The sequence below is a fragment of the Hipposideros armiger genome, unplaced genomic scaffold (assembly GCF_001890085.2).
Source record: "Hipposideros armiger isolate ML-2016 unplaced genomic scaffold, ASM189008v1 scaffold_12, whole genome shotgun sequence".
NCBI lineage: Eukaryota > Metazoa > Chordata > Mammalia > Chiroptera > Hipposideridae > Hipposideros > Hipposideros armiger.
The window spans coordinates 8,282,794-8,303,457 of NW_017731362.1; the positions used below are offsets into that span (position 1 = coordinate 8,282,794).

Genomic DNA, 20,664 nt, shown 5'->3' on the forward strand with positions numbered 1-20,664 from the left:
TAAATTCATTTATCAGTTCTAACAGTTTTTTGGTGGAGTCTTTGGGATTCTCTATATATAGCATCATGTCATCTGTATATAATGATAATTTTTCTTCCTCCTTTCCAATTTGGATGCCTTTTATTTCATTTTCTTGTCTGATTGCTGTGGCCAGAACTTCCAGAACTATTTTGAATAGAAGTGATGAAAGTGGGCAGCCTTGTCTTGTTCCTGATTTTAAGGGGAAAGCTTTTAGCCTTTCTCCATTGAGTACGATGTTGGCTGTGGGTTTATCATATATGGCCTGTATTGTGTTGAGTTATAATCCTACTATTCCCAATTTGCAAAGAGTTTTTATCATAAATGGCTGCTGGATTTTGTCAAATGCTTTTTTCTGCATCTATTGATATGATCATATGATTTTTATTTTTCATTTTGTTTATGTGATGTATTATGTTAATTGATTTGCGGATATTGAACCAAGCTTGCACACCAGGAGTGAATCCCACTTGATTGTGGTATATGATCTTTTTAATGTGACATTGAATTCGGTTTGCTAGTATTTTGTTGAGGATTTTTGCATCTGTGTTCATTCCAACTAGTTTTAACAGCTCCAATAGTTGGTTGCTGGTGCAGCTTGTTGATGTAATTATTCATCTTTGTAAATTGTAGATGTTTTTAAATGATTAAATATTTTTTTTACGAGTTAGATGCTAATTATAAGAGTTCAAAATTTAAAAACCTGTCCATGGCGGTAGTTTTGCTCTCATGTTACTGTAATGGTTATACATGAGTGTGAACAAAGGAGTTGTAGTGCATTCCAGCAGAACACTGTGCTAATGTCAGGGCTTTCAGCGGGGTGTCTTCTTGGTGTAGATACTTTTGTTCTGTGCTGTGGTCATCAGTTGTATCCTCTATGAAGGCTGCCTTACAAACTGATGCTGTGCAACAGTGGGACTGGGGAGAGTGAGTATAAGTAGATCAGTGAAAAGCTATAGGTGCTACTAGAAAAGCTGTCCTTGCATTAAGTGGCAGTGTCATTTTGTATATAAAACCTTGTATTGACCTTCTGCTGTGTATTCAGTACTGTAGGTGTTACAGAGTAAGAGCTGGTCTTTGTTCTTAAATTATTTGAGACCACATGTTGGCTGATGTTCACTTAAGAATAGTATAACTTCTACAGTGTGTGACATAGATTTATAAATATGATACAAGTATTAAAGAGAACCTAGTAAGGCTTAAGGAGGTTGGGCAAGTTGTACATCAGAGGTAGAATTTAAAGTAAGCGTTAAACTATTAAGACTTAATTAACTGTAAGAGGAGGTATACGTGCTAAGAGGAATAATTAGAGCAGTGAAATGTTTACGAATGGTGCTGTGTGCAATGAATATGCGTCATGGTTACAATTGAGAGTTTGAATGGTGGGAAGACACTGAACAACAGCTCCTTGAAGGCAGGTTCTCTGTGTCTTCTGCATCTCTGTATCACCAGTGCCTAGAATCCTCTCTACACTACTACAGTATGAAGGCCATAGTAGGAAATTAGTGTTTTTGGCTGTTAGAGTTAGAAGAGGAGAGGCAATTATAACTGGGTTTTCAAAGGCTTTAAACATAGGAGGGACAAAACCTAGCATAATTGGCAGTAAACATTCATAGAACAGATGAGTAAATATTCCATTTCAGGTTGAAGAATTTGGGACCTATTACATTGGTGATGGGGCACTGGATGTGTTTACTTTTTAAATCTATGGGTAATGTATTTTGAAGGACTGTTTTAGGAAGATTATATTGGCAGGATATTGCAAGCAAGTGAAGTATTATGAAATATTTTAAGAAGATTCAGAGAGACTAGCAAAAGAATCTAAGTAGGATATCATGCAAGCCCAGAATAAAAAGGTGGTAGTGGGAATGAAAAGCTGCCTCGGGGTATATTCATAAGGAACATTCTGTGTAGGGTCAGTGGGGGGAGAAGGGAAGGAAAAATCAAAGATGATGCCAGCTTACACGTCTAGTCAACCTGAACCATTATGTATTATAGTACTACCTGTAGTATTAGAAATAATAGAGTACAGCGGCATATGGGGGAGAGATGAAGGCTATATGAATAGAGTGTGGTTTTAGATGTGATAGGTTTTAGATGATGGCAAGAGAACCAAACGAAAGCTTCCAGCAGAAATTTGGTGATTTAAGACCCAAAATACAGATCTGAGCTTAAAGCTGGGAATGTGCATTTAGAAATTGATTATTCACAGGTGACAGTCAAAATCATAAAACTGCACGAGCAGTCCAAGGAATAGAGCATAAAATGAGAAGGACACAGATGAAGAGCAGGTGCTTTTAGTTTTGTTACACAGAAGGGGAAGTGATAATAGAGACCCAAAGGTTAACATCAGCAAATCTTAGAGAGGCAAGGTGGTTAACGGATTGAATGCCACAGAGCACCAAGGAGGTGAATAAAATATGGCCTGTGGTCTATCAGCTATTTTTGTAAATAAAGTTTTATTAGAACACAGCTACTCTTTATTTGTGCACATGTCGCCTGAGGCTGCTTTTGTGCTACAGTTGTAGAGTTGAGTAGTTGGTAAGGAGAGCATATGGGCCCACAGAGCCTAGAATATTTACTGTCTGGTCATTTACAGGAGAAGTTTACTGACCTCTCCTATAGAGATCTAAGAAATGGAAACCAAGAGGGGGCCTTTATATTTTATGATTAGGATAACCTTTGATGACCTGAAAGTTCAATTTTATCCTGTAAACAAATGTTTACTGAGAGCCTTTTGTGTTCCCTGCATTTGGTTTTTGCTGGTGTGGTACAGGAAGAGGCTAGATAGTATAACATAGAGATTCATTAATAAGTGAGAAAAAATTGTAAAGAGTGATGGTAGTCAAATAAAATTTTTGTTTTATGGAGAAATGAGTGATACTTTGAAGAGAGTAAGAGATTTTTAAATATAGGGAAAATATGAAGGAAACATTTTTATGGAGCTCCTCTGGGAGAGGCCGTGTGTGTTGCCATTACAGGAATTAATGGTCTACGACTTGAACGCAGGGAGTACATGGGCCTCATTACAGGAAATGAATAGAATTGTTTGTGGAATTAAGTTAAGAATAGTAATTGCTCACACAGCTGTTTTTAAATAGCAAATTGTGTTAGGTAATCAGCGAAAATCCACTAAAATGTACTTGATAGTTATGCGGACGCTGCTTTATTGGTGCTGACTTATGATCCTAATGGGTACTATAAAAACAAACAAACAAACTAAAACCTTTGTATGCAGTTTTCACAGTGGTACGGTCCTGTATGTTTTTTGTTTAATGTGCAAGTACAATTGTAATGTTTCCATCTTACTTTTCCCACCACCAAACCCAAATATAATTGTCTTGTTCAAGAAGAGCATCAACATGCACTTTATGAGCTCACAGAGCAATGAGGTGTGTTCTCATTGAAAGGGGTAGTATCTATTTGATTGTTTCTCTGTCTTCCTCCTTAGACAAAAGTGGAATGTTTTATTGTATGTTTGGATTTAGGTCTACTAATTTATTTTCTGTTTTTTTCCTATCTGTACGTTGTTCTACTGTACTTCTGGTCTTTTGGATTTGACTATTCCTTAAGACTCCATTTTAATTTATAAGCTGGTTTTTTATCAACGCCTCTCTAAGGATGTTAATATACATAATTAACTTCTCAGTCTATTTAGAGTTAATATTATGCCACTTCACATAAAATGCAGAAATCTTGTAACCTTATAGATCCATTTACCCCCCACCCCTTTTTCCTTATGCTGTTATATGTATTACATCTAAATGCATTGTAACTCCTATGAGAGAATGTTGTAATTTTTTTTTTTTTAAGATTTTTTATTGGGGAATTGGGGGGATGGGAACAGTACTGGGGAATTGGGGGAAGGGGAACAGACAAGTTGCTGTCGTTTTGTTCTTCAATCTAGTTGTGGAGGACGCTGCTTCACTGGCCCAAGTTGGCACCATCATTGCGCTCTTCCCGGGTGAGGCAGATCAGTCGCCGGCTTCTGGACGGCCGCTCACTGCGGCTGCTGGCCGCTCACGCTGGCTGCTGGCTACATACGGTAGCCCATGGCAACCCACTGCCACAGGGGCTGCAGCCTACACCGTTGCCAGCGACTCACGGCAGCCCAGCTCCAGGTTGAGCTGTCGTTCAGCATCTTAGCTGTGGAGGGCAGTGTCACTGGCCCTCATATGTGGGATCCGAACCGGGGCCCTCTGGCATCCCAAGCGAGTTCTTAACCATCGCGCCACTCGGCCGGCCCCTGTTGTAATTTTTTTACACAAATAACTTTTAAAGAAGTTAAAAGGAAAAAAGTCTTTTATATTTACTATTTCTGATGCTCTTCTTTCCTTCCTCAAGATCTAAGAGTTTCTTTCTGATAACATCTCTTTCAGCTTGAAGAACTTCTTTTAGTATATAGCTGCAGTTTTGCTGGCAAAAAATTCTCAATTTTCTTTTACTTGAAAATGTATTTCACCTCCAATCTTAAAGGATATTTTTACTCGGTTAACCCTCCCAGCCTCCTGCAACCTCCCTCCCCCTTGTTCTAAAGATGTGCCTCCATATCTGCTGACATCCATAGTTTGTGAAGACAAATCTGCAATGTTTTGAACTGTTGTTCCTCTGTATGTAATGCTTCTCTTTTTTTGTTTACTTTCAAGGTTTTCTCTGTATTTTTGGTTGTCAGAAATTTGACTATGATATGCCTAGGTGTGGTTTTCTTTATATTTATCCTGTTTGGGTTCACTGAGTGTTTTTAATTGGTAAATTTATATATGTCACCACTTTTATGAATTTTTTGGCCATTATTTCTTCAAAATTTTTTTCTACCCTATTCTCTTTGTTTTCTCATTGTGCCTGTTAGACTTTCAATATCTTTCCTACATCTCTAGGGTCTTGTTCATTTTCTTTTAATCTTTTTTCTTTTTATTAAATTGAATAATTTCTTTGATCTATCATCAAATTCACTCACTCTTTTCCTCTGTCACCTTCATTCCTCTCTTAATCCATCCAAGAATTTTTTTTCAGATTTCAGATACTTTAATTTCTAAAACTTCCATTTGTTATGTTTTTTTCTCTCTGAGATTTCCAGTCTTTTCATGCATTATGAGTATATATCCTTTACTTCATTGAACATAGTTATAGTATCTGCTTTAATGCCCTTGTCTGAAAACCTCAATATTTGGGTCTTCTTGAGGCCTCTTCTTGATTATCCTTTTTTTTACGATTTGGTCACATTTCATTATCAAGGAATTTTGGATTGTATTATGGATATTGTGAATGTTATTTGTGTAAATTTTGGTTTCTTTCATGTTCCTCCAAAGAGTTTTGATTTCTTTGTTTCAGTGAGCAATTAATTGGATTAGACTCAAAGTGAAAACTCTCTCTTGCCTGAGGTTGACAGCTGCTCAAATCTCGATTTGATTCTTTTGGCCTCCGCTGCACACTGCCTTTGGCCTGCCCTGTGAATGTGTGTGTGTGCTCCAGGGCTCAGCCAAAGACGTGGGTAGAGACTTACCAAAACGTTGGGAATCCACTTTTCTCACTCTCTCCTTTTTTTGGGATACTATCCTTACTTTTTGGTGACTATGGTTGTCCTGGCTCTGTTCTCTTTTTCCTCAAATCAGAGACAGTGGGTGTTCTATTGGAATTTGAGTCTGCATGCTTTGGCTGCTGCCTGCCTGCAAGATAAAGCTTTAAGAATGGGAAATTCACTTGTGCTGATCCCTAAAAGCTGTTAAAAAAGAGAAACTCATTCTGGCTTCTCCTTCCAAGTTTATATTTCCAACCTAAATCAGCCTGGTTTTGTTCACTCTCTAGAGCCTTTAGGTAGCTATTTTATATTTATATTTCCCCCATCCCCCGAATTTATAGTAGCTATCTGTAGGAGCTTTAGTGCATCATATTGGAAGCTGAGCTCACCAGCTCAGTTTTAAGATTTCCTCCAACATATTTGCAATCTGCTATGAAAAAGAATACTCCCTTTAAAAGTACTAATTCTTGGATTTCCTTTTTTTAACCCATCGTTAGTTACTAAATTTTTATGACAGAGTGTCATGTGAATACCTTAATTTTATATGTCCTTAACCAGTTAATTAAGCTTTTACTGCAGAATACTGTACTTCTGTTAGGTAGCAGAAGGACATAGAGATGAACAAGGTATGTTCCCTATTATAACATTTTATTGGTAGGATATACATGGAAACAACTGTAGTGTTCAAGATAAAATAAATGCAAATTAATTTTTGAAGAAATGTGATTAGAGTTAGTTGGTGGAGAACACGTCTCAGAAGAGGGCATTTGATCTTAGGATGATGCAAAATTTGAAATTCAGTAGCTGGGTGAAAAGATGAGGATGGATATTCTAGGGCTAGGAAACAATAAGAGTAGAATATAAAAATGTGATGAGTTTTGGAGTGTTTAGGGAGTGATTAATGTCTTGATGAGGCTGGGGCATTGAGTTTTTGGTAAGTACTGAAACTGAAAAGGTAGATTGAGGCCACTTTGCAGAGTGTCATGCACAGGACTGTGAATGTTATTCCTGAAGCAGCAGAGGATCACATTTGAGTAGTGAATGGTTGTGATCCAACTTGTGTTTATGGCAAGATACATATGTTGACAATGGTAACTAGGCATTGGAACGGGAACATAATAGAAGAATAAGCAAGGCGCAGGACCTGATCTAGAGCACTGTATATGTGAAGGGAACAAATGAGATAGTTACTCGAAATATTATCCAGATGGAAATTAATACAATGAGTGACTGATTAAGGGAAAGATGAGAAAAGTGTTACCAAATTCAAGAGAATCATTACATTTCTAACCACAGTTGTAAATATTCTAACATCATGCTGAGTATATGAAACTTGTTGGAACATTTTTGAGTTAAAATTCCTTTCTAGCAGTGTACTTTAAACTCTACTATAGTGAATACAAAGTGATTTTTCGTAGGACGTGGGATGAGGTAATTTCAAAGTCGTGATACTTAAAATTTGTGTGTGATGTAATTACCAAGCCTAGTGATGATTTAGTTTTCTCTAAAACTTTTAAATAATTTTTGCTCTTTGGAGGTAGTTATTTTTCTAATTCATAGAGTCATTTACAGTCTTAACTGCTTCTCATTGGAATTTTCAAAATATTATTCAGTTATTTAGAATGTTGGTTTTATTATGTAAAGAGAAATAAGCTAACAAATAGCGAACCAGTTTCAGATACATTTTTATTAAACTGATTGTATTATTTCCACTTTATACATTTCATTTCTTCCACAAATATTTATTGATACTTTTTGTGTGTCAGGTACTGTTTTAGGCATCAAACACAACGGTGAACAAAGCAGACTACATTCGGTTTTTCTTGAAGCTTTCAATGTATTGTGGAAAGACAGACAGTAAACATCCTCCCATAAGATGACATTTGAATGGAGACCTGAAGGAAATTCAGTGAAGAGACCATTCAGATATGGGGGGAAGGGGAGACATTTTATGAAGAGAAAAAAGCAAGTGGAAAGGCCCCGAAGAGGAGCATGCTTGGTGTGTTTGAGTAAAAGCAGGGGGCCATGTTGTTGAGATAGGGTGATCCAAGAGAAAGAATAGTAGGAGGTGAAGTGAGAGAGGTGGGAGGCAGAACCTGTAAAACATTGTAGACCAGTGGATTTAATTCTGAATGTGATGGGAAGTCACTGGTAGATTTTGAGGATAGGATTCTCATGATTTGAGTTGTTTTTAAAAGGTCTCATTCTAGTTCCTGTGTAGAGAATACAGACTGTAGGAAGGACAATCAGAAGGGAGTCTTTTTAGGAGGCAATTGTAGTAATACAGGTCAGAGATGATGGTGGCTTGGACTAAAATGATCACGTTAAAAATAGTGAGTCATAGGTCAGATTTTGGAAATGTTTATAAGGTAAATCTAATTGGATTGTACCGTTGAGAGCCCGAGTAGTGAGATTTTTTTATTGAGGCTCATCCAGAGTCAAAAGAGGCATCAAGCCTTTTAAAAAAGAGTTGACTGTCTTTAGTGTTTCTATGGAAGAAAACAACTGGCAATGTTTTTGTTTTGTTTCGTTTTGTTTTTAGCTGAGCCATCCTGCCACCTGTTGGCAGCTCAGCGGCAGCTCAGCTCGGGCCGGGAATCGAACTGCTGTTGCTCAGAGCTCACACTGTTAAGCGAGCTCTTAACCAACTGAGCCACTTGGCTGGCCCTGGCAATGTTTTTTAACTACAGGGCTTCGGTATTTAGATTGGAGAGGAATATTGCAGTTGCTTCTCTGGTGCAGTGGGTGGGCTTTACTTGTTTCCAGAAATTTGACAGCTAGTTAAGGGGAGGTTTGCAGGCAGCTCAAGAGCTTTGTCAGGGTTAAAATGTCTCTTTAAGCAGTCAGAGCAAAACCTCAGTATAGTGGGTCACTAGACAGTTCCCAAGGTGATACAAAATATTTGCTTGCCCTCTGGGAGCCTAGTTTCAATCAGTGTTCATCAGCCAGTTTGTTTTTCTTAAAGAGATAGACTTATTGTTTCCTTTTGATCAACTCTTACATCTTTGATTGAATCACTGGAATATCCTTTTTAATTGTATCTTTACAGGGCACTTTTATGTAGAGTGATGGATGTAATAACAATAACATAGTAAAATCACTGTGTTTGAAAGTTATTTTCAAAGTTATTTTTTTGAAATTAGCCATGTATTTACTACTTTATTCTAGTATACTTCAGTACTAGAAAGAATATCCCCACTTGTAAATAAATCTTTGTTCTCAGCAATACCAAACAGAAATTGTGATTGAATTTTAAAAGATGACCTGAGAAGGCAAATCCTTCTCATCTTTTTACTGGTCTTATTTTCTTACATACTTTTTTTTTAATCAAGTTTTTATTTAACATTTTATTGTACAGAATCTCAATTTTTCATGAGTAGCGAAAACTCTGTAACCGGTGTTATACTTCATATGAGGCAGCATGTCTTAACTTCTTTTAAATTTTCTTACAATTTTAGTATTCCCATAGCTCTTCTATTTGTTTGTCATTAATGTATAGCAAAACATTAAAGGATTTGCCATTACATTCTAATTGACCCTATATCACAGTGAATTTTTAGAAAAACACATGGGTAGATTTATTTCATGAGTATCTAAAATCTGAAAAACAATAAAAATGGTGGTGGTGGGTTTTTAGGCGCATATTATTTTACAATTGATTGCAGCCTTTGAATCTTATCTGCAGGAATATCATTATTCCATAAATAAAATTGAGTAAAGAAACTATTGAAGAGACACATTCATAGCTTTGGTTATCTGATATAGCTATCTCCAATGAGATTTCTTTCATCAAATCATTTATTGAATCACCTTATAGCAGATGGCAGTACTGCAAAGTATATTATCTTTCCTTTATTTATAACAGTGTTGGGATATGATGTTTTTATAGTACTACCAATAGCAGTGTGTGTGTGTGTGTGTGTGTGTGTGTGTGTGTGTGAGAGAGAGAGAGAGAGAGAGAGAGAGAGAGAGAGAGAGAGAGAGAGAGAAAGCATTTTCCTGTGCTCTTACTCCCAACTTTATATATGTCCCTTTTTTATAGGGATAGATTGGGCATGATGTCAAGCACAATGGCTGTATTGACTTGTTTTTCTTACCAGCTTTGCTGCAGAGATATCCTAACTACTCTTCTCCTTCTCTCCATTCATGGTATCGGCGTCCCCCGTCTTCCCTTCACCCCTTCTCAGCTCACCACTACCTGAAATATGTTTTCAATTCCAGATCTGTTTCTCACTTTACCCAGTCTTGGCCTAGGGTGGCAGAGTCTTTGGTATAGGTCTGGGAGTGGCAAGTGGGAGAAGAAACTGGTCTGCAGCTTTGCTCTTTATTCACCCCGTTTACCTCCAGGCAGGTCTTGTTGAAGCCTCACCAAATCTTGAATGATGCTTTATGTACACAAACACTGTACTGTTGGGGCCCACATGGGAGAAAAGAAAAACAGGTGTTGAGAGTTTATAAAACTCACTCCCCCCCCCAAAAAAAAAAATCTGTTTCCAGTTTTTGCTAGTGGTTAGAAACCTAGAGATGTCTATAGGACTCTGTGCTTGGAGAATGAAAGAAGGAATGGGATAGACACTGTGAGAGAACTTTATGATTGACTCTAAAAAGAGAACAATTTTGGTCAAAATCAAAAGATGGTGGTAGTGGAGAGGAAGCAGGTAGACTAGTGTCTAAGTTCTTGGTAGAAAAGAGAGTAATGCCAGATGTTGAACTTTGCCAAGAAGTTTACTTGGTCCTCCAAAAGCCTTGCACTCTGGTACCTCAAAAACTTGGTTTCCACCTTTATTCCTTCTCTAAAAATTATTCCTTCTCCAGTGTCTTAGACAGCTGCCTGTATATGTAGTAATCTATGATTTACTTTCAGTTACTTTTTGTATTAAAATGTTTTACAAATGAGGTAGCAGATTGTTTCGTTGAATTTACAAACCATTGTTTTTAGATATAAGGTCTAAAGTTTAATGTTTGTTTTTTTACTAGAAAACATTAAATAAAAATAGAATGTCTTTTAAAATGGGACATGTAGAATCAAAATATACATTGGATTTTATCTAATTGGTTCTATTCAGAAAAGCAGGTACTTAAGAGATTGTGTATATAAAAGATTAAAACAGAAAAGGTCATTTTAATCTCTGTATTAAATTATTCATTAACCCTTTTAATCTTGTTGAATAGAAGTAGAATAGATTAATTCATTGGAAAGTTAAGCAAGTCTCAGAGTGTTTCTACCACTTAATTATTGGTTAACTTTCTCTTAATATCTACCAATTTTTTAATCTGTCAGTTGAGGGACTAGCTTCTATAAAATTGTTGAATTGGCATGCATAGACTAGAAATGAGAAGGAAAGAAACTATATGGCAATGATGGTTTAGACATACCTTAATAAAAATGTTTTCCCCCCAATCATTGTATTGCAACTGTGATGGATTTTCTTGTTGATTGTTTTTCAGATTTTGGTCAATTTATATAATTTCTTAAGTTTATTTTCTGTGTGTAATTTCTTTTTTTCTGCTTACCTTGATCTTATGGCTGAAGCTTTGGAAAGTTTATTATTCCTGTCATATTTCTATGTTTGTATAGCCATTGTCTTCAGCAGAAAGGAGTCATTGATGCCTAAAGATGACTCTTGCCTTTGTCAGTGCCAGCCACGACCTTCTATTCAGAGTCTGGATATGTTAACAATAAAACTATAGAGCTTTGAGTTTAAAACTAGCCAGATCCTTGTTATTCTGTAGCATCCTTTGAGCCCCTTGCCATGTCCAGTATTATTGGTACATAGTACTCTTTAGCTGGTGGCTTAGTTAATTACCATTTTATTTGACTAACCTTTGCTCTTCCTTCATTCTGTGGAAATAATTAGTTCCCACTAATTATGTGTTTGTTTTCATAAAATTTCATGTATCTCTTTTAAATTATGTCTGAGATGTTTTCTGTAGCAGGTGCCCATCTTTTCTGTATTTGCTTTTACAAATGTGTTTTAAACAACACATAGGCCTCATATTTATTAATTATTTGATATAAGACAATTCAGTCCTGAAACAGATAAATTATGGTCTGATTTTTTTCATTAGGATAGGATCATCAAAATAAATTTCCATTATATGTTATCAGTGTTCAATGAAAGTGTGATTTTCCCCATGCCGCCTCAGCCCTACCATTTTGCTCTCTGTTTCTATGAATTTGACTCTTCTAGGAAACTCATATAAGTGGAATCATACAGTATTTGTTGTTTTGTGATTGGCTTATTTACTTAACATAATGTCCTCAGGTACATCCATGTTTTAGCATGTGTATGAATTTCCTTCCTTTTTAAGGCTGAATAATATTTCATTGTGTGTATATACTACATTTAGTTTATCCATTCATCCTTCGATAGACAACTTGAGTTTGTTTCACCTTTTAGGTATATATACCTATAATGCTGCTATTGTTGCCAGAAAACGGATTCTTGGTATTGTCACAGGACAGAATTCAAGGTCGCACCAAATAAGCTGAGCAAGCAGTGGATTTAGTAAAAGAAATAGGATAGTACACTCCCAAGATGGCGGGGGTGGGCAGGCCAGGAGAGGAACAACTGGTACGAAGAACAGGGGCTTCAGAATTTATTACTCTCAGAATGAGGGCACAAAATATTCAAAATTTAGGGGTGGTGGATAGACACCCTCAACCTGATCCTCACGACCACTCCTTCCTGTCGGGAGGTGTGATTCTCTTGTCCTTATTTGGCTCTAGTCAAAACTGTCATGGAAGCACAGGGGTGAAGATTTTTCCCGCCCACAATACTAATACAATGATAATCCATTGCAATTAGCGAAAATTCACCTTGAGGGGCAAGCTGGTGCCCTGGATCTGCTCTCAGCCACCAAAGTCTAGTTTTAGTTGGTCTGGTAGCTGCACCTCTTCTTAAGAATGATCTCATCTCTTCTCTCCTTTGTCTCCCGTTACTTCTTCCTTTACTGCCCCCTCTCTCCCAGCGGCCCTATTTTTTCTTCCTAGAGTTACACTAAGAACATGGGTTTACAAAGATTTGAGAATCTGCTTTCAGTAGCAATTTAAAAAGAAAACTTTTCATAAAATTATTTGAAATTCATAATTAGTTTTATATTAATGGATTTTGTAGTTTGATAGTATAATAGCTTATATCTTGGATTGAGTCTCAGAGGAATCCTATCTGCCCTTCTATAGTGTTGATTGTGAAGAAAATGCTTGTAAAATGGCCCACAGATAACTAGTGATACTGGAGAGATGGTAACAAAGTGGGGTTTTGTAAGGTACACCCCAAACTTGTAAAATCTTTCTTAAATATAGAAATTTAATAAGAATTTTAATAAGAATGAACAAAACATTTTGTATTTTTACACATAATTTCTGTGTTTTCAAAGCTTTGAGTTTATTTGAAATTGTGTCTGGAATGTGGTCTGTAGTAGGTACTCACTGTTTCTCTACACTGTTTTTAAAAACTTTAAATATATATATTAATCGCTTGATAAAGGAAGTACAGATTCATTAAAAGAATACATTAGGGTCCTACTAACAGAGTTGGCAATTAACAGATTCTACTTTGGAAACCAACTTCCCTTTCCATGCTTTTTGTCACTTATCCCTTCAATTGGCAATTCTGTCTCTGAAAGAGCCTTGGGGGAATGGTGGCTAGTTATTGGAAAATTTGGGGCATTTAACTTACATCACATTCTCATCTCAATCACAGGGGATTTAAAGGAATCTTTTGAAGAAAATAGCTTTAAAACTTAGTAGAATGTTGTATTTGCAACATTTAGTTTTCTCATGCAAGAATGAAACAAAAAGTTAACTATTTGTATTGGGTTGTCGGAAAAGTCATGACGCATGTTTGAGACAGATGACACTAGTTCACTTTTGAAAGTACTAGAGTCATTCGCATCTATGTTATTGCTATGTCATTTGACAGCTGACAGTTCTAGCTTCATTCTAAAAAAAAAATTGGGCGATTTGGTTGAGTTTTGGAGATTTTACAAGTTGAAGATGGAAGACCAAACTGTGCATTTTCACCATATTTTACTGTTTTACTTCCATAAAGGGAAGAATGTGCGTCAAGCCTGTGAAAAGTTGCATAAAGTTTATGGTGACCATGCTCTACAAAAACGTCCGTGCCAATGATGGTTCATGAAATGCCGTGCTGGTGATTTTGATCTCAACGACACTCATCGGTCAGGGAGGCCCACTGAGGTTGATGATGACAAAATAAAGGCATTAATCGAGTCAAACCCATGTTATATAACACAAGAGATTGCAGAAACATTGAATATACATAATTCAAGGGTTCACAACCACCTGAAGAAGCTGGGATAGATAACCAAGCTCGATATTTGGGTTCCGCATGAACTCAAAGAAGTTCATTTGATGGCGCATATGAACATCTGCAATATGCTCACTAAACGTGAGGAAAACGATCCTTTTTTGAAGCAACTGATAACTGGTGATGAGAAGTGGATTGTTGGCAACAATGTGGTGTGCAAACAGTCTTGGTTCCGACATGATGATTCACCTCAAATGACATCGAAAGCAAACCTCAGAGGAAGGTTATGCTCTCAGTGTGGTGGGATTTTAAAGGTGTCGTGTTTTTCGAGCTCCTACCAAGGTACCAAACAATCAATTCGAATGTTGATTGTTGGCAATTGAACAGTTTGAACAAATCCATCATCCAGAAACATCCAGAGCTTGTTAATCATAAAGGAGTAATTTGTTCCATGGCAACAACGTGAGACCACACACAAGTTTGATCACCTGTAAAAAATTATTGGAGCTTGGATGGGATGTGTTGCCACTCCCACCATACTCGCCTGACCGTGTGCTGTCAGGCTTCCACTTGTTTCGCTCTCTTCAAAAGTTTTTGTGTGGTATAACGTTCAATTCAGATGAGGCTGTAAATCAGCACCTTGTTCAGTTTTTCGTAAATAAAGACAGGTCCTTCTATGAACGAGTAATTATGAAGTTCACTGAAAGATGGCAGCGGGTTACAAAATTGACAAAATGAGCAATATATCATTGATTCATCTTTGTTCTTTATATAAATAAATGATCTTTGAAAAACATAGACAAAATACATTATGACTTTTCCGACCACCCAATATTTCATCATAGAAAGAAGCTTAGCAGGGTTGGGAAAGTGTATGCTGTTAGGAGTCAAGGATGAAAATGACTGGTCCTCAAAACAGAACAGGAAGAAATGGATGGATTAAGAGATCTCCAACTCTTTCAACTTATTCTGGAGACTGATTAGAAGGTGAAAATAATAGAGCCAGAGCTTCAGAAAGTACATTATGAGTTGTTTTGTTAATGGTTACTGGGCCTTTCTCACTTTGAGTTTTCCTTTGCAATTTTCATAAGAGTGGATCTGCTTACTTGGATTCAGATTTTAGAGGAGATTTTACTAGGACAAGTTACTATGTCATTTGGATTAGTTTTGATATTTGGCATGGTTTGATGTTTTTAGTTAAGAATATCTAATCAGTGCTCTGATAGAAATCAGTTTTATTAACTTGGACAGTTTGACTTCATTTTCTAAGGCTTATCCATAAGGGCTGAAGTCTTCATATTTTCATGTAGGCAGTACTACTAAACTACAGAAAGCTCTAGGGTTCATCTACTCTTAGAAATAGTAATGAATGGGGATAGAGGTGGAGAAACCTAGATTATGCCATATTCTAAAGTTGCCAAAGATGTATTTTGTTTCTGAAGTTCTGCAGTGTACATAGAGCATTCTATGAAGCAGTGATGAATATCTTCTGAAGTAACTTTTCTACAGGCTTCTGAGAAGAGGATTGATATGCAGCCAGTTCCATGCATATGCATCTGCCACTTGCAGAACTGTACTTTCTGGTATACCATACCAAAAAAAATCTATCATAGTATCATTTGAATTTATATCTTTCACTTCCTTCTCTCCATAGGTATTGATGAACGAGGAAGTACAACATCTTGGGGAACAAGTGGTCAACCAAGTCCCTCTTACGACTCATCTAGAGTAAGTTTGCTCATTAACCCTTGATTAAAACCATAAAGATAATTTGACAAATAAGTAAATTCTTTCATGTATGAACTCTTATTTCTTATGAGAAATGAAGATTAACGTATTTTCATTGGAATGTAGTAGACTACCCAGTACTCTCATAGTAGATTCAGTTATTTCCTTTAACTGTCATACATTGAGAGTTTATTTAATCTCTTACAGTGAAGGAAATTTTCTTGGTGTTATTTCTACACTTGGACTACCTACAGTATTCTCTACTAAAATGAGAAGAGCTTCACCACGTATTCTTCGTGTATTTTTTATTTGTTTTAAGAGATGGTACTGGCTGTCAAAGTACCAGCTTCCAGTCTCCCCTCTTCCATTCTTGCTCCAGTAGTCATCAGCTGTTTATATATCAGGGACTCTATAGCCTTGTCTCTTGGAAGCATATCAAGATAGACATAACAGATGATATTTCTTGGTTGGCATTTAAGAGAAAATAGGACCAACCTAAAGTACTACACACTGAAAGGTTAAAAAGTTAGAGCCTTTTCCAGCAATAAACAAACAAAAAATCCCCAAAACTTTTAAAAATGAGACTGAGAGTTTGCAAATTAGACCAAAGAATTGGCAATAAAATTAAACGCTGTGCTCCCAGATGCCCCAATAAATTGGTGAGGTTAAGAGATACCTTTTCCAAAAGGTCATACTTTGAATGATTAATGAACTATTTATTTCTCTCAGGATTAACCAAGAGAAGAAAGACAAGCATAAAATGTATGGTTACTTAACCCTAGAAGCAAATTGGCTGAAGTGAAAGGAAAACTGAATATGTGATTGGAGTTCATAGTCTTCAGAAGGGTTACACTGTTTTGCACTAAAAAAATGCTAAGTTAAAATTCTTATTAAAGTGTGTGGTTTTGCTATTATATTTGGCTGTGGCCTATGTTTAATTTATTTTAAATACTTGGGTAAGAACTAGGATAGTCATTTGGAACTCAGAAAGATATAGAGAGTGACTGTTAAAGTTTTAGTGTTTCCTTTTTCAGAGTCGTGCTGAGAAAGCTGAGTTTTTGGTGTAAAAAGCAGTGACTGCCCCGGTATCACAAGACTTGGATTTATTATTGACTCTACTATGAACTTGCCATTTAATTGTGGATACCTTATTTTATTTTCGGGATAGTTTAACTGGTTTATGCCCAATTTCCTTCCACCCTTAAAAGTTTTTGATTCTTTGAATAATAATATGAATAGGAAAGGTAGGTTTCCTGTTTAGATTTTGAAATAGGAATTTTATATATAGTGGAGAACACAATACTGTTCGTTACTACTGGATTATTTTTTTTCAGAGGCTTGAGTTAGTGTGTGATAATAGGTTATTTCTTAAAATGCATTAAATGGTGTCTTTGTACCTTATGTTTGCTTCCCTTTCAAGCTTTCAATTTTTTTCTACTTGGGTATTAACTTGAATTTTAGGCGAAGAGAACATAATAATGTATCCAAACATTTACACATATCGTGATCCTGAAATCAAGTTTGCCTCTTAGAGATGGATTCAAAGCAAATCTTGTTTTTCTTTTTGCTATTTGATCTATAGGTCAAATGTGAAATGTCATGTTTCACTCTTAATTTATTCTTTTGAGTGTATATTGTGTGCAGTGAAAAGTTAAATTGACTTTATAGTAAACTAGTTTTCTATTTTAAAAAACAAGATTAATCTTTAGAGATTCCAAGTTTACTGAGAAATCAGATAGACTAGTGATTTAATGCCATCCTTCTTTACTTTTGTTCCCATTGAAACCCACTCTTCCACCAACTTCCCTCTTCTATCCTAGTCATGATTTTGAACTTAAAATGGTTTTGTGAGCTAGTTAAGAAATTATGTTTTATTTACAATTTTAAACTATTTATTTCTCCCCTGATCTAATCTCACCAGCAAACACATTTATGAGTATCTTTGAAATCCTTGTCACTTTTTAATAAGAGTATTATCAACTTCTTGGGTTGTTATCACTAAACACCATTTGCCATCTTGACCATTTTTTTAATAATCTAACTGTAGATGGATATAATTTTGTTAATAAGAATTTCAGTTGACCAAAGTTCTTCATTAATAAATATTGATGTTGGCTAAAAACCAGTTTGGCACATTGTAATAATATTACTAATAAGTCAATTTAAACTTTAATGGAATTGCAGGTCCTTTTGTAGAAATTATGTGAGTGAAATTTATGCAGACTTTACCATATTGTATAAATAATACATTTCTATCACAACAAATTGTATTATTTCAAAAATAATTTATTTTTACATTAATAGAAAAACCTTAATTTTTGTAAAGTTTGAGAACAGTAGGCCACAATAAAAGATATTTAAAAACTGCAAAATGAGTAGTTTGGTGAAGGTATAAAGCATATGCTTTTAATTTACATGGATTCAACTCTCTGAGTTGCTATTCTCCTCCCTTCCTGCCCCCGCTCAAAACTATAAGGGAGAAAGAATAATCTTTTGCAGTATTGTAAAACCATATTTGGCACATGAATTATTAATACTGTATATTGCTATATATTTTACTGTGTAAGATTGGCTACACAAAACCACATAGGTTGAACTTTTTAACAGCTTTTTCGGGAGAATTTTTGCTATATATTCTTTTTGCCTAATAGCTTCTGACTTTAAATTTAATTCTAATGAAGATACCATTTTGCTGTGTAACCTTGATGCATAAGGGAGTTTCACGGAAGCTATGTGGTTAAGAGGTCACAAACTTCTCATCATTGTGTTTAATCTTACACCTGTCCTCTCAGAAGTAGGACAATTCACTCCAGCAGAGCTTCTGTCTGGTGTGTCTGCCCTGTTTTTCTCAAATCTACCAGAAAAGCAGCCTCTGTTGGTTGAGTTTCTGGTTATCAGCACATCATTCAGTGCAGAGTTTTTGCTAGGCAAACACAGAAATAAACATTATACCTAGTAGTGGTTATATAAGAAATGGATAGCATTCTTAGGAAATGTGGAGATGACACACAACATGTTTGAGACACTCAGAGGGAAGAAACACAGTATTTGTGATGTGTACCTCAGACTTCTCTATCTTTGTTAGAGTCCTAGTTTCTGGACTATTGACTCACTGCCCACCTGTGAACAGAAACACATGAGCAGAAACACATGAACAAATAATAGCATCATTGTGCGATGTCAGTATCACCTCTAATTTCAGAAATATGTGAAAGTAGTGATCAAGTTAAATCACCAGAGATTGAAAGGAGCAATTAAAATCTCAGATAGTTTAGACATTGGCAAGAGGTATAGTTAATGAGTTTGTCCAGTCCCTCCCTTAATTTTTATCTTTTCTTGCAAACAGATGTTTTCTATATTTGGCATTGTATTAGGCATAAAGGCCAGAGACTATCATAATTTTTCTTGTTTACTACAGTGTTAATGATTTATTCCAGTTTCAGATTTTTTTTCCTCTCTAGAAGGCAGTGGTTAAGGACACAGACTCTGGAGCCAGTCTGTCTGGGTATGAACCCCAGGTCTGCCCCTTACTACCTATGTGATTCTGGAAAAGTTTCTTAAATTCACTCTATTTCAGTTTTTTCATCTGTGAAACGGGGATAATAATGACTACTTTATAAGGTTGTTGTGAGGATTATTGAGATGGTATTTGTAAAGTGCTTAGATCAGTCTCGTACATAGTGAGTGCTATATATAAGTGTTGGCTTTAGTCCTATTTATATCAACATTCATCAATTAAATCTATATGTAACAAACAAACTTAAATGAATGAGCACATTTGCAAATGTGCTGCATTCTAAGTGAAATGAGTAAGAATTATTTGCTGATTCAGTAATGCTTAATATGCTTTTCTTTTAGATGTGTAAAGGACATAAATAAAATCTATTATATATCCTTTCCCCTTCAATTGTCTATTTCTTTCTTGGGAAAGCAGAAGTCTTCTAACAAACTCTGATATAAAAGTTTTAGTCCGTCTAGTATAATGTTTTAAACATAGTGGATAATCTGTATGTGTTTGCTGAATATAATTACATCAGGGAAGAACCATGAGATTTACTAGATTGTGTTTGGTGATCAAAGGAGAAAAGAAACAAAGCTGACTTAAGATGGCGAAGCTTAAAGTAGATGGTGGTGGTATTAATGACAATAGGCCTTTGTTCTATGCTTACAAATTATTGTCCTGATTGATGACACTATTAGTGAAGCATTTTAAGATCACAGCCTCTGGAGAGTTGTACTCTGTAACCTTGGACAAGTTACTTAACTACTTTCTGCCTCATGTTTCTCTTCTCTAAAATTATGATAATTTTACACATACCTTAACAGGGTTTTGGTAAAGGTGAAATGTAATAATGAAGCTATGAAGTATTTAATTTCATTTATTAATGCAATAAAGGAAAGTTTCTATTACTATTATTAACACCATTATTAACTCCAAATAGCTAATATTTCATTGTGCATTTTAATGGACATATTTCCTTGTGTACAAATCCTGTTTCTGAAATGTTGTCTGATCGTTTTAGTTCATGGAATTTCCAAGGGGCCATGTCATCTTGGTTTTTCTGCCTCTTAGTTCTGCTATACAAGCTAGGCCAAGCCTCATGTACTTTAGTACTATTGGGGTTTGCAACCTGGCTTAGGGGTTATGAGGAGACTCACAGGAGAGAGAAGTCTTCCTGTTGACACTCTTTCCGAAGATAGAGTTTTTCATTTCTTAATTTAAAAGGTAAATGAGCTCATTGATAGGTAACCGCTGATAGAAATTATATTTAAGGCACCATCAGTGACCAGGAATTGGCATTTTAATCATGAACAGTTTTTAGGTTATATAAAGTCTATTTGGTAGTTATTTTTGGAAAAGAAGTAACATTCAGTTGAATAGAGTTTGCTTATTTTTTCAAATTGCCAGTTTCTATCATGGTTTTTCTTTATAATGTGGTTTGCAAAATGAAACAATAATGTTCATGTTGCTCTTTCTTCTCTCCCCATTTTGCAGGATTATAATTTTCAAAACTAGACAGTGTGTCAGTTACGTACATCAGTCCTTTTATTTCATAGGTGAGAAACTAAGAGAGTTTGAGATTTGGCTAAGTTGTGATGTGTGCTTTTGATACAAAATACACATGA

The 20,664-nt window shown here is 35.8% G+C and overlaps 1 protein-coding gene across 8 annotated transcripts in view; it reads left to right on the forward strand.

Annotated features, from left to right (window-relative positions):
- Nucleotides 1-20,664, forward strand: part of TCF12 (transcription factor 12) — a 334,886-nt gene that overhangs the window by 103,922 nt on the left and 210,300 nt on the right. For all 8 annotated transcript variants that reach the window (XM_019665578.1, XM_019665554.1, XM_019665598.1 and 5 more), the window contains exon 4: nt 15,464-15,537. In XM_019665578.1, the coding sequence (XP_019521123.1) occupies nt 15,464-15,537 (74 nt within the window). The remainder of the gene's footprint in view (nt 1-15,463; nt 15,538-20,664) is intronic.